Raw genomic sequence first — 13878 nt, forward strand, 5'->3', positions numbered from 1 at the left:
CTGTTGTACTTATTATAAATGACTATCAATTGCACATTGCACATTTAGTCAAAGATCTTTACTCCTCCTGTATATGAAGGATGTAAGTAATAAAGTCAATCCAATTCAACTCTGTAAACTTGACTTTGAGACAAAGAATTTATCAGGCCGAACAGCATCTGTGGAGCTGCTAACCCCTACAAGCACGTGGCCGTCACCGCTGACAGCGCAGTGGCTGGCTGAATCACAGGTGGAGAGGAGTCAAGGTGGGTCCCCAGACTGAGAGGCACCACACCACCAACCTCTCGCTCAGCACCAACAACCCCAAGGATCGAACGGTTGACTTCGGAACGGAGAAGTGCAGAGACCGGAGCTCGCTGGTGGATCACTGATGGAAAGACGGCTGCAAACACTGTGCATTAGCATCTCGGAGGACCTGCTGTGGGCCCAGGAAGAAGGCTCACCATTGCTGCTGCTTCGTCCTTCAAAGCTTAGTGAGGTTCGGCAGTGTTATAATGTGAACAAAATCACTAGAGAGACACTGTAGTCTTTTATTCAACAAAGTGATTCTGTCCGACCCAGTATTACATGACACTCTGTTTGCTAAAGATCAAAGGACAATTCAGTATTTATAACGTATGTACAATGCTTACTGTGAATTACACGTGTAACTTTCACACCTGCGTCTTCGCACCCACACTCCAGACACCCAATCAACATAGTCTGGTTTTTCAATTACCTGCTGTCCAGAGCTCTCCAAAAGTGGATTGTAGATTAAATTTAGAATACAGTCCTGGAAAACGCTGTCCAGGACCGTATTCTAAATTTAATCTGCAATCCACGTTCAGATTGGTTGCTGAAGTGATTATTTGATATATAGAATATGTCCCGACGAGGGAGGACATAGCTTCCCTATGGCAAACTATGGATGTGCCCTTGACTGGTTGCATCATCTCACCGCTCTCCCATCTGGCAGAAGATGCAAATGTACCACCAGGCTCAGGAAAGATCCTACCCCTCTGTTACCCCTCTACCCCCGAGTATCGAATGGTTCCCTATTTAAATAAGATGGGTTTGATTACTGTGTCTGACAACACCCGGTACGTTTGATCCGCCCACCTGTCAATCAACCGGTCCTAGTTACACCCATTCAGCCATCCTATTGGTTGGATGGCAAGGTTGGGTTCACCGGGTACCCGGATTGGCGAATGCGCCTGCCCATCAGGAACCAAGCGGGGGAGTTGTGATGACGCCACATCTGATCACGTGGGAGCTCGGTTCGGCCAACGGGCAGCGGCGGCGCCTGCTTCCCGATTGCGCAGCCCATCTGGTCGGTGTTTCCTGCCAGATTCCCCCGATCTTCACCGGTTCCCGTTGGCGACTCTTACCCCGCCGCCGGGTGGGAACCTGCAGCCGGGGACTGTCCACCGCGTAGGTGCCAGGGCGGGTGATTTACTCTGGAGCGGGGCCCGTACTTCCGAGCATGCGTAGTGTTGTCCGTTCTTTCGACGTCACGTGGTGCGGAGGGCGCTGGCTGAAAAGGTAGAGCGGTTTCAGGGGCGCGGGGCATTGTGGGATATGCGCTCACCATCTACTGTTTGCAGAAACTCCGAAACCCAAGTTTTTCATCGCGCTCTCCGCTGATTATTCTTGTCGCAGTTTGTCATGAATAGTTTGATTTCAGATCATCAGGTTTTTAGCACCTATAGTAACACTTTTTAAAAAAATATTGCAACCTGATAATGGCAGGGATATGAGCTTGTTGGGCTACGAGGAAGCTGGGGAAAGAAGTACTGAATTTGAGACTCAGACCATTTAAAAAGATATTTGGTGCTAAATTCAGCACAGTGGTACAGGTTTTAATTTATTACTGTTACTTATGTGGGAAAAAATGTGTATGCTTGATTGTGCCAAACATGAAATGGTGAAATGGAGTTATGTTTTACAGTTATTGTTATAGGCTGTAAAATTTACTGCAGTTAACCTATATATATATATAGAAGACTTCTGTTTACCTTTTCAGGTATCAGAGACTGCTTTCTATGTCCCTCTCACAACAGCATCATCGAGCCTAAGTGGAGCATCACAGCAGGCTAAGCGAAGTCCAAGCGTTCACACCACAATCTCACAAAGTGACTCAGGAGTGTCAGGACCTGACTGACAACAGCAACAACCAATGGAAGAAAAACCCAGTGACATCCTTGTGGAGATACCCGCTGCCGAGGGCAGTGAGGGTTTGCCGAGGAGCAGGCCCGCCCGGGAGGGCCCGTTGCCCTGCACGCTGTGCGGGAAGGTGTTCGCCTACCAGTCCATGCTGCGGCGCCACTGGCTGGCGCACACCGAGATCCGGCCCTTCAGGTGCGACGACTGCGGCAAGGCCTTCAAAACCGGCCCGGACCGCTCACGGCACCAGCGCATCCACACAGGCGATACGAACTTCATCTGCCCCGAGTGCGGCAAGGCCTTCAGCCACTCCTCCCACCTGCAGGCACACCTGCGCACCCACACCGGCGAGCGGCCCTTCCCCTGCCCCGACTGCGGAAAAGCCTTCGGCCACTCCTCCCACCTGCAGAGGCACAGGCGCACCCACACCGGCGAGCGGCCCAACGCTTGTCCCGACTGCGGAAAGGCCTATGGCCACTCGTCCCACCTGCAGAGGCACCGGCGCACCACACCGGCGAGCGGCCCTTCACCTGCCCCGACTGCGGCAAGGCCTTCACCTACGACTCACACTTGCAGGTGCACCGGAGGATCCACACCGGGGAGAAGCCCTACACCTGCACCTTCTGCGGGAAGAGCTTCGCCCGCTCCTCTCAGCTTCAAGCCCACCAGCGCACCCACACAGGGGGAGAGGCCCTACGCCTGCCCCGACTGCGGCAAGAGCTTCAGCACGTCCTCCATCCTGCTGCAGCACCGGCAGGTCCACACCGAGGAGCGGCCCTTCCCCTGCCCCGTCTGCGGCAAGGCCTTCAAGAGCCCCCTGAACCTGAAGCAGCACCACGTGATCCACGCCGGGGAGAGGCATTTCTACTGCGCCGTCTGCGGCAAGGCCTTCGCCCGGTACTCCAACCTGCGGACCCACCGGCGGGTCCACGCCGACGAGACGAGCTTCGCCTGACGCGGGAGCAGCAAGGCCTTCAGTCTTTCCCCGTGCCTGCAGCTGGCCCAGCGGGCTGTGCTCCTCCTATCCCGAGTGCGGCAAGGCCTTCGTCAGCTCCTGGACTACGGGGAGGTCCCACTGCGGTGGAGCCCTTTGCCTTCCACGTTTGTGGGACATCACAGCTCCAGAACCACCGGAGGACCCACACAGGAGAGGGGCGCTCTACCCGCACCGACTGTGGGAGAGCTTCCACTCAGTCCTCCCAACTCCTGGGCCATCTGAAACTCACTCTGCCTCGGTCTTCATTCAGGGGAGCGTGTGCTTCCATTGTCCGCTCGGGTGCTGTATCTGTCTGTTCCACGTTCCCCCCTCTTTCACAGGGGCAGCTCATCCACCTCCGCCCCTCCCCACCTAACTTCTGGGTATCTGGTGGGGGGGGGGGGGCAGTGTTGCAGGGGACGTGATGCAGCTGCCAGTGAGCTTTTCCGGGCAGCAAGGACTTGTGCCTCTGGAGGTGAACTTTGTGCGACGGGACCTGGGTAACTGTGGTCGGTGCTCACAGAACAGGGCAGGGGGTGGACACCCCAGAGGCAGCTGAAGAAACTGTGGAGGCACAAGTTGTGATCTTTCACGAGTCAATCGATTCTGTAGCATTTCCGGAGGAGGGCTGGGCAAGTGGCAAATGTTACTCCACTCTTTAAGAAGGGAGGGAGGCAAAAAACAGGAAATTCCTTCAATTCCACTTCCCATTCCGACCTGTCCGTCCACGGCCGGCTCTGCTGTCGCGATGAGATCACACGCTGGAGGAGTGGTAGCCTCCAACCCGATGGCATCGATATCGATTTCTCAAGCTTACAGTAATTGCCCTCCCCGCCCATTCCCTTTTCCCCCTCTCACCTCATCTCCTTGCCTGCCCATCACCTCCCTCTGGGGCTCCTCCCCCATGGTCTTCTGTCCTCGCCTATCAGATTCCCCCTTCTCCAGCCCTTTATCTCTTTCACAAATCAACTTCCCAGCTCTTTACCTCACTGCCCCCTCTCCCAGTTTCACCTGCCACCGACCACTTGTACTTCTTCCTCCCCTTCCCCCCACCTTCTTACTCTGGCTTCTCATCTTTTTTTTCAATTCCAGTCCTGAGGATGGGCCTCGGCCTGAAATGTTGACCTTTTACTCCGTTCCATAGATGCTTCCTGGCCTGCTGAGTTCCTCCAGCATTTCATATGTGGAACGATCTGCCAGAGGGAGTGGTTGAAGTGGGTAGTTCCACATTTACACTTGGACAGGGTAGGAAAGAGAGGGATGTGGGCCAGGAGAGGTCAACTAGGACCGGAGCAAAGTAGGCACCTTGGTCAGTACGGATTGGGGTCTTGGCCTGAAACATCAACTGTTGACTCTTTTCCATAGATTCTGCCTGGCCTGCTGAGTTCCTCCGGCATTTTGTGTGTGTCGCACGGGAAACGATAGGCCAGTTCAATAGTTGCTATGATTTTGGAGTCCTTATGAAGGGTAGGGTTTCGGGATTCTTGGAGGCTCGTGATAAAATGGGCCAAAGTCAGCATGGTTTCCTCAAAGGGCAAACTTTCCTGATAAATTTGTTGGAATTCTTCGAGGAAGTAAGGGGCAGGATAGGCAAAGGAGAGTCGGTGGATGTGGTGTACTCGGATTTTCAGAAGGCCTTTGACAAGGTGCCGCACGTGAGGCTGCTCAGCAAGAGTCCATGTTATTGAGGGGAAAGTGCGAGCATGGATGGAAGACAGGCTGACTTAGCAGAAGGCATAGAGAGGGCCTTTTCTGGTTGCTATTCCCTATTCCCAATTCCTCCATCACCGCAGCATCTGCTCCCAGGATGAGGCTTTCCGTTCCAAGACATCTCAAATGTCTTATTTCTTTAAGGATCGCGGTTTCCCTTCTGCCGTAACCAATGATGCCCTCACCCGCATCTCCTCCATTTCCCGCACTTCGCCCCCCACCCCATCCTCCCGTCACCACAACAGGGACCGAGTTCACCTTGTCCTCACCTACCACCCCACCAGCCTCCGGATCCAGCATATTATCCTCCGTCACTTCCACCACCTTCAACACCAGGAAGCACATCTTTCCCCCTCTACGTTCCCTCCATGACTGCCTGGTCCAAACGTCCCTCCCCACAGATCTCCCACCTGGTACTTATCCCTGCAAGCGTAAGTGCTACACCTGTCCCTACACCTGCTCTCCTACCACCATTCAGGGTCCCAAACAGCCCTTCCAGGTGAGGCAACACTTCACTTGTGAGTCTGTTGGGGTCATCTATTGCATCCGGTGCGGCCTCCTCTACATCGGTGAGGCCTGACGCAGATTGGGGGAGTGCTTCATCGAGCACCTCCGCTCCGTCCGCCACAACAGACTGCCATGGTGAGGCCAAACTCAGGTGGGAGGAGCAACACCTCATAAACTGTCTGGGTAGTCTCCAGCCCCTTGGTATGAACATCGAATTCTCCAACTTCCGGTAATTCCCTCCCTCTCCCTTCCCCCATCCCAGTTTCACTCTGCCTCCTCCTCCAGCTGCCTATCACCTCTCTCATGATTCTGCCTTCTACCACCCACAGTGCTTTCCCCTTACATTCCTTCTTCACCTCTCCTGCCTGTCCCCTCCCCCACCCCTTGATCTTTCCTCTGATTGGTTTTTCACCCTCCCCCACCCTCCCCACACCTTCTTTATGGGGCCCCTACCCCCTCCCTCTTCAGTCCTGACGAAGGGTCTCGGCCCGAAACGTTGACTGCTCGTTTCCACGGATGCTGCCCGACCTGCTGAGTTCCTCCCGCGTGTTGTCTGTGTTGCTTCTCTGGCTGCTTTTCACATTGTGCGTTAATGATTCGGATGACGGAATCGATGGCGTTGCGGCCAAGTTTGCAGGTGACACCGAGGCAGGCGGAGGGGCAGGTGGTGTCGAGGAAGCAGGAGCCTTGGACCGATTGGGAGAGTGGGCGAAGAAGTGCCGGGTGGAATGCGGTGTAGGGACGTGGATGGTCGTGCACTCTGGTAGGAGTAGAGGCGGAGACTAGCCTCGAAACTGGGGAAGAGGGAGGAAATGCTGCAAGTTCAGAATTCAGAAATGGATTCCCTAAAGGTTAATTTGCAGGTTGAGTCGCTGGTAAGGCAGGCAAGTGCGATGTTGGCATTTGTTCCGAGAGGGCTAGAATACGAAAGCAAGGAATGACCACACTGAGGCTTTGTAAAGTGTTAGCCAGACCATTAGCAACTTTGGGCCCTTTTTCTAAGAGTTTGCTAGCGTTGGAAGCGGCCCGGAGGAGGTGAACGAGAATGATCCCAGGAATGGAAAGGTTAATGTAGAAGGAGTGTTTGATGGCTCTGTGCCGTACACGCTGCAGTCTGGAAGAATGAGGGGAGACTTGTCGAATATTAAAAGGCCTAGACAGAGTGGACGTGGAGAAGATGTTTCCGATAGTGGGCGGGGTCTGGGACCAGAGGGCACAGCTCCAGAATACAAGGACGTCCCTTGAGAACAGAGATGGTGGGGGGGGGGGGGGGGCGGGGGAGAGGTTTCTTTAACCAGAGTGGGGGGAATCTGTGGAATTCATTGCCACAGATGGTGGTGGTGGTCAAGTCATTGGAGTATTTAAACTGAGGATTGACTAGTAAGGGCTGTGAAAGGGCTACAAGAAAATTGGATGAGAGGGATAGCACATCAGCCATGATGTAATGGCAGATGGGCCGAGTAGCCTAGTTCTGTTCCCATGTATTACAGTGCTGTTGTGCAATCCCTTCAGCCTTCACAATGTCCACACGTCTCTCAGACATTCACATGGCCATCTGAGCTCTGAGGACCTCTGAAAACCCTCTGTTTGTATCTGCTACCACCACCACTCCAGGCACCCATCAACCTGTTGGACGCATCTTTAACCTTCGCCCTTTTGTCTTAACTGCATGCTCTCTGGTATTAGACATTTCCACACGGGGCTGGGGGCGGGGGGGTAGATACAGCTGTCGACTCCAACTATGCCTCTCATAACCTTTGGAACTTCCCTTGCCCTCCACCACGTCAGAGAAAGTAATCTAAATTTTGAAAAGGTATCTAGTGTTTTCCACATTAACTCTTCTCGGGCCTACTGGTATCAATTTGAACCGACGTTTCAGTGACAGACTCTGCCATCGTCATCACAGATGATGCTCGGGCAGTATTTGTACCCCCGTCGTCCACCCCTCCTGATTGGTCAGTCCTCGTCCAATCAGGTTTCCCTTGTCCCACCTTGTTTACAATCGAATTCCAGCTCTTTACTTATGGAGACCTTGAACTTTGTTCAAATTCTTTGCCATTACGCTGTGGCTCTGAGAATTAAGCAATTGGGAGGGACGGACGATGGGGGTATAAATACCACTGGACTAGACATGCCCAGGGATCAGCCCTGAAGAAGATGGCAGAGTTTGTCATCGAAACATCGGTTTCTACCGGTACCCGGTTGAAATCCCGAGGAGAGTTATTTAATCCAAGTTTGTCTAATGTCTCATAGCTCATACGCTCTAAACCAGGCAGCGTCTGGTGAATCTCGTCTGCATTCGTTGCAAAGCCTCCACACACTTCTGATAGTTTTAGAGATACAGTGCGGAATAGACCCCCCCTCCCTCCAAGCCACGCCGTCCGGCCACCCATGATTTAACCCGAGCCCAATCACAGGACAATTTATGATAATTAACCTACTGACTGACCGGTACGCCCTTTGGACGGTGGGGAGGAAACCGGAGCAGCTGGAGGAAACCCACATGGTCACGGGGGAGAGTTAAAAACTCCTTGGCGGAGAATGCCAGGATTGAACTCTGACCGCCTCACGACCATAGTGCACTTGGGATGAAAAGGCCGAAGGGGTTTCAGGACTCGGACTGGGTGACGGTACGTGACTGGCTGAAGTGTTCCACGCTGGGATACTCTGGGACTCGGATGCTTGGGGGTGGGGGGGGGCCTAGGTTGTAATAGGCTTGGACTGTATCTGCAGTGCCGTGTTGTAAATGTTAGTTACGGGAAGTGTGTGGCATTTTGGTCTGTATTTCAATGTTGTGGTTTTAAAAAAATAAATCAGATGTAACCCCAAGATCTCCAAGACCAATCTGATCCCACCCTCCCACTTAACCCAATCCTATTGCTGTCTGAGCCTGTAAAATTGTCCCAATGTATCTGCCTCCACCACTGCCCCAGTAATGTGTTCCATCACACCTACCACTCCCCGTGTGAAATGCCGACATCTGTCACCGCTGTACTTTCCTCCAATCACCTTCGTTAGAGCCACATCTGTCCTGGGAAAACGAGTCTGTGGCCTATCTCATCCTCCTTGACTGCCAGAACTCCCTCAACCTATCCTCACAAGACATGCTCTCCAATCCGGGCAAACCTCCTATGTACCACCTTCAAATGATCCACATCCTGGACGGTGAGGCAGACCAGAACTGAATACAATATTCGCAGCGTGATCTAACCCGAGATTGAAAGAGCTGCAACATTACCTCGCAGTTCTTGAACTCAACGACCCCCCCCCCCCCCCCCCCGTAAGACTCACACAAAATGCTGGAGGAACTCAGCAGGTCGGGCAGTGTCTATAGAGAAGGGTAAACGGTCAGCGTTTCGGGCCGAGACCCTTCAGCAAACCTGCCGAGTTCCTCCAGCATTTTGTGTGTGTCACTTGGATTTCCAGCATCTGCAGATTTGCTGTTGACCCGATCAACCTGCAGGGCAATTTTGACGTAGCTGCAGACTGCAAGGTTCCTCTGCTCCTGCACACTGCTAAGATCCCTGTGTTCTGTCCGAGAGTTCAACGTTCCAAAGGGAATCAGCTCGCGCTTTTCCAGGTTGAACTGCAGCCGGGCTCTGCTTCCTATCGGTGTCCTGACGAAACGTAGGACAATCTTCCACACTGTCCACAACACCAGCAAACTTTATACAGGTCCACAATCCCTTATCTGAAATCCGTGGGGCCAGTTGCATTTCGGAATTCAGAATTTTTTTGGATTTCGGAAAATTGATAATTTACAGGCGACAAATTCAAAGCAAAGCTCACTGTACACCGTCCCAACACACAAGTCTGGTGCTCAGACATTGAGTGAAGCTCCCCCTGAACTGTCCCATTCCCATCACACACATCCCAGGTCAGATACGGAATGAAACTCCCTCCACACCGTCCCATCACACTCCCGGGGTCAGACACAGAGTGAAACTCCCTCCACACCGTCCCATCACACACTCCCGGGGTCAGACACAGAGTGAATCTCCCTCCACACCGTCCCATCACACACTCCCGGGGTCAGACACAGAGTGAATCTTCCTCCACACCGTCCCATCACACACTCCCAGGGTCAGATACGGAATGAAGCTCCCTCCACACCGTCCCATCACACACTCCCGGGGTCAGACACAGAGTGAAACTCCCTCCACTCCGTCCCATCACACACTCCCAGGGTCAGATACGGAATGAAGCTCCCTCCACACCGTCCCATCACACACTCCCGGGGTCAGACACAGAGTGAAACTCCCTCCACACCGTCCCATCACACACTCCCAGGGTCAGACACAGAGTGAAACTCCCTCCACACCGTCACATCACACACTCCCGGGGTCAGACACAGAGTGAAGCTGATTTGATTGAGCTGGGAGAAATCGAAGAAAACTGCTGGATAAAATTTCCTGATACAGTGAGGGAGGCGTGGAGGGTCTCCTGCCCCTCTTCGTGAGTGGCTGTTCTATAGTGGAGAGTTCTTTTGGAATTCTCCGCCAGTTTGGGCTGCGTTTGATGGCGGCTGCTAATCGTTTAGCTTCTCCCCGCGGCCCCGTCAAATCGCCAAGAAGCCCCCCCCCCCCCCCCCGTTTCGCTCGTAAAGGGGGGAAGAGAATCATTGTCATTCCGCCACACCGGGTCAACGCCCCTTCCTCTGGTCGGCCTGATATTTCCGAGACCGAGGGAGCATTCCCTGGCTGGGAATCTGGCGCCGTTCCGAAAAGGACGGTGGAGTGATGGGCGTTTTCCAACTGCCCAGCAGCCCAGGCTGGTCTCGGAAGCCGGCGATGTGCTCCAGCTCTGTGTACTGATTTGATTCGTAAGTTTTTTTAATAATGCATTTTGGTGCATGTGACAATAATCAATACTATTATCAATTCGATTACTGAGTTCATTGATGGACATCCGGATCTTCCAACCCATCAATCAATCCGTCTTGGTTAACGCCCTCTCACGCAGTCGACACACTGATTGGATGAAAACCAGAGGGGATTCTCTGCGCTGAGCTCTGATTGGTGAAAGGGCCTGTTAATCAGGCGCCAAGCAGGGTATGTATATACACATCAATGACGTCTATGTGGACGGGCGCTAGGATCACGTGGGTGGTCTCGGTTCCGTCAACGGCGGCGTCTGCTTCCCGGTTGCGCGGCCCATCTAATTGGTGCTTCCCCCCCCCCCCCCCGGATTGCCCTGATCCTGACCTCTCCTGTTGGTGACTCCCACCCCGCTGCCACGGGTGTGTCCACCGCCCAGGTTAATTTACACGGGAGCGAGGCCCGGTCTTCGGAGCATGCGTAGTGTGGTCGACCGATACTTAGTCCCGTGGTCCGGAAGGCGCGGGCTGATGAGATAGAGTGGCCTCCGGCGCGCGGGTCATTGTGGGAGAAGTGTCCGCCATGCTCCATTGGCTGACGCTTGGAAACTCTTGTTATTCATCACGCTCTCCGCTGCTTATTCGACGTACATTTTGTTCTGAGTAGTTTAATTTCAGATCGAGCAGTTTTAGCGCCTGCAGCAGTGCCCTCCCCTTTACCGATTTTGATGCGTTTGAGCAGAGAACAGAGGTATAAATTCTTTGGGCTACGATAGTTAACAGAACGACGTCCAGAATGTGGGAGTCAGGTGATATTGGATGCGAATTTCGGCAGAGCAGTACAGGTTTTGACTTATTACTGTCGATTCTCGAAACACTTGACAACCATGTGAACCATCAGATAGATCATGCCAACATAAAACAGGAACACAGTGACACAACCTCAGATTGGGGGACGTCCATCTCAAGCAGCGGATGAATTAAGGCAGAGGCAGAGGTGAATAGGTTGTTGATCAATCCGGGCCTCGGAGAATACGAGGAGAAGGCAGAAGAACGGGGTTTGAGAGGGATAATAAATCAGCCATGATGGAAAGGCGGAGAAGACTTTTTTGGGGCTAAATTCTGCTCCTATATCTTACGCTCTTGAAACAGTTACAGAGAAAGATTGTAACATTTACCACCATTAAACTACATTTAGATGTCTTCTGTTTGTATTTTTAGGTATCAGACTGCTGTGAAGGGCTTGCTTTGTCCGCCCTTAGCATCATCGAGCGTGGATGAAGCATTAGGACAGAGGAAGTTGAGACCAAACGCTCAAACCAAGATCTCGCCGCGGGACTCTGACCCACCAGGACCCGGCTGACAGCAGCAAACAACCAATGGAAGGAAAGGCCAATGACCTCCGTACGGATGTACCTGCCTCCAAGGGGGGAGAGGGTGTGCAGAGAAGCTCATCCCCAGGGGATAGCCAGTCGCCCTGCCCGCTGTGCGGAAAGGTGTTTTCTGACCAGTCCACGCTGCGGCGCCACCGGCTGGCCCACACCGAGATCGGGCCCTTCAGGTGCGACGACTGCGGCAGGGCCTTCCGGAACAGCCTGGACCACATGTGGCACCGGCGGATCCACACGGGTGAGAAGAGCATCACCTGCCCCGAGTGTGGCAAGGCCTTCAGCAGCTTCTCCTACCTGCAGGCGCACCTGCGCAGCCACACCGGCGAGCGGCCCTTCTCCTGCCCCGACTGCGGAAAGGCCTACAGCCACTCCTCCCACCTGGTAGTGCACCGGCGCACCCACACCGGCGAACGGCCCTTCTCCTGCCCCGAATGTGGCAAGGCCTTCACTCACTCCTCCCACCTAAAGGGCCACCAGCGCACCCACACCGGCGAGCGGCCCTTCTCCTGCCCCGACTGCGGAAAGGCCTACGGCCACTCTTCACACCTGGTAGTGCACCGGCGCACCCACACCGGCGAGCGGCCCTTCTCCTGCCCCGACTGCGGAAAGGCCTTCACTCACTCCTCCCACCTAAAGGGCCACCAGCGTACACACACCGGCGAGCGGCCCTTCTCCTGCCCCGACTGCGGCAAGGCTTTCGTCCAGTCTTCCCAACTTGTGGAGCACCGGAGGGTTCACACTGGGGAGAAGCCCTTCACCTGCCCCTTCTGTGGGAAGAGCTTGGCTCGGTTGTCAGAGCTGCAGGCCCATCAGCGCACCCACACGGGGGAGAAGCCCCACGCCTGCCCCGACTGCGGGATGAGCTTTAGTACCACCTGCAGCCTGCGGCAGCACCAACACGTCCACACCGAGGAGCGCCCCTTCCCCTGCCCCGAGTGTGGCAAGGTCTTCAAGGCACCCCGGAATCTGAAGCAGCACCTCGTGATCCACGCCGGGGAGAAGAACTTCTTCTGCACCGTCTGCGGGAAGGCTTTCGTCCGCTCCTACAACCTGCGGAGGCACCAGCGGGTTCACACCAAGGAAAGGAGTTTTGCCTGACGCAAAGACCTTCACCCGTTCCTCCTACCTGATGGCACACCCACACCGGCGAGCGGCCCTTCTCCTGCCCCACGTACAGCAGGGCCCTCATCTACTCCTCCCAGCCCCTGGACTCCCGGGCGATCCTCACCAAGGAGAAGCCCTTCACCTTCCATGTCTGCAGGGAGGGCTTCACTGGCTCGTCACAGCTCCAGAACCATCGGCAGATAGAGTCGATCAGCTGTCCTGATTGTGGGGGGGCTCCTCTCAACTCCGGCCCACCAGCGCACTCACCCCCACCCCCCCCCCCCCATGTAGGGCAGACGTGGTCTCAATTCGGGGGGGGGGGCGCTTCCAACCCACCCTCAGATGCCGTCTGCGTGTCTCTCTATTCTGATTGCATCCTACGTTAGGGATAGAATCTCGGGCGGTTGGGGGTTGTTGACGGGGGTGTAATGCAACTGTAACTGAGTTGCCCATGGCAGATGTGTGAGCGTGGACGTGGGCCTCTGGCAGTGAACTCTGTGGGGGGAGAGGAGGGTCAGTGTAAGTGTGGTCGGCAGAGCCTAGCAGAGAATGTAAAGCAGAGTAACTGCGGAAGTAAAAAACAATTTGCCACGCACATCTCCTTTAAACTTTTCCCCTCTCACCCTGACTTTGGTGTGAGACCTTTCTCCCTGGTAAAAAGATTCAGACTGTCTGCCCCATCGATGCTTCACATAATCCTTTAAACTCCAGGCAATGTAAACCAAGTTCTTCCAAGCTGTCCCTGTAGCTCTGTCCCTCCTACCCACACAGATCCTCCACACCCCTCCTGTGAAGGGATGACCCCAGGTGTTTGTGATGGGACGGTGTGGAGGGATTTTCACTCTATGTCTGACCCCGGGAGTGTGTGATGGGACGGTGTGGAGGGATTTTCACTCTGTGTCTGACCCTGGGAGTGTGTGATGGGACGGTGTGGAGGGAGTTTCACTCTGTGTCTGACCCCGGGAGTGTGTAATGGGACGGTGTGGAGGGATGAGGTCTGTTGTAGGATTGGGACTCGGTGACGATACACACTTGGCTGATATGTTCCAGGTTGGGACACTGTGGGACTCGGAGGGTGGGAGAGGAGTTGTGGTTGTGGGCGTTGCCATTGGATTAGAGCTGGGCTGTATTTACTGTGTCGATTTGTTAATGTAGATATGAGAAGTGGTGAAATTCTGAGCCGTATTTTAATGCTGTTGTAAAAAAAATAAATTAGTGTTCTTTAAAATTCC

The 13878-nt window shown here is 54.2% G+C and overlaps 1 protein-coding gene across 1 annotated transcript; it reads left to right on the top strand.

Annotated features, from left to right (window-relative positions):
- The first annotated feature begins 1241 nt into the window (after positions 1–1241).
- Positions 1242–13874, top strand: LOC140716259 (uncharacterized). The gene is given in 6 exon segments (XM_073028868.1): positions 1242–1521; positions 2003–2642; positions 2645–2835; positions 2837–3095; positions 3140–3423; positions 11456–13874. Coding segments are annotated over 5 exon segments (2406 nt in total). The 5' UTR covers positions 1242–1521; positions 2003–2155; the 3' UTR covers positions 12641–13874.
- Positions 13875–13878: the final 4 nt, after the last annotated feature.

Source organism: Hemitrygon akajei, chromosome 25 (genome assembly GCF_048418815.1).
Source record: "Hemitrygon akajei chromosome 25, sHemAka1.3, whole genome shotgun sequence".
NCBI lineage: Eukaryota > Metazoa > Chordata > Chondrichthyes > Myliobatiformes > Dasyatidae > Hemitrygon > Hemitrygon akajei.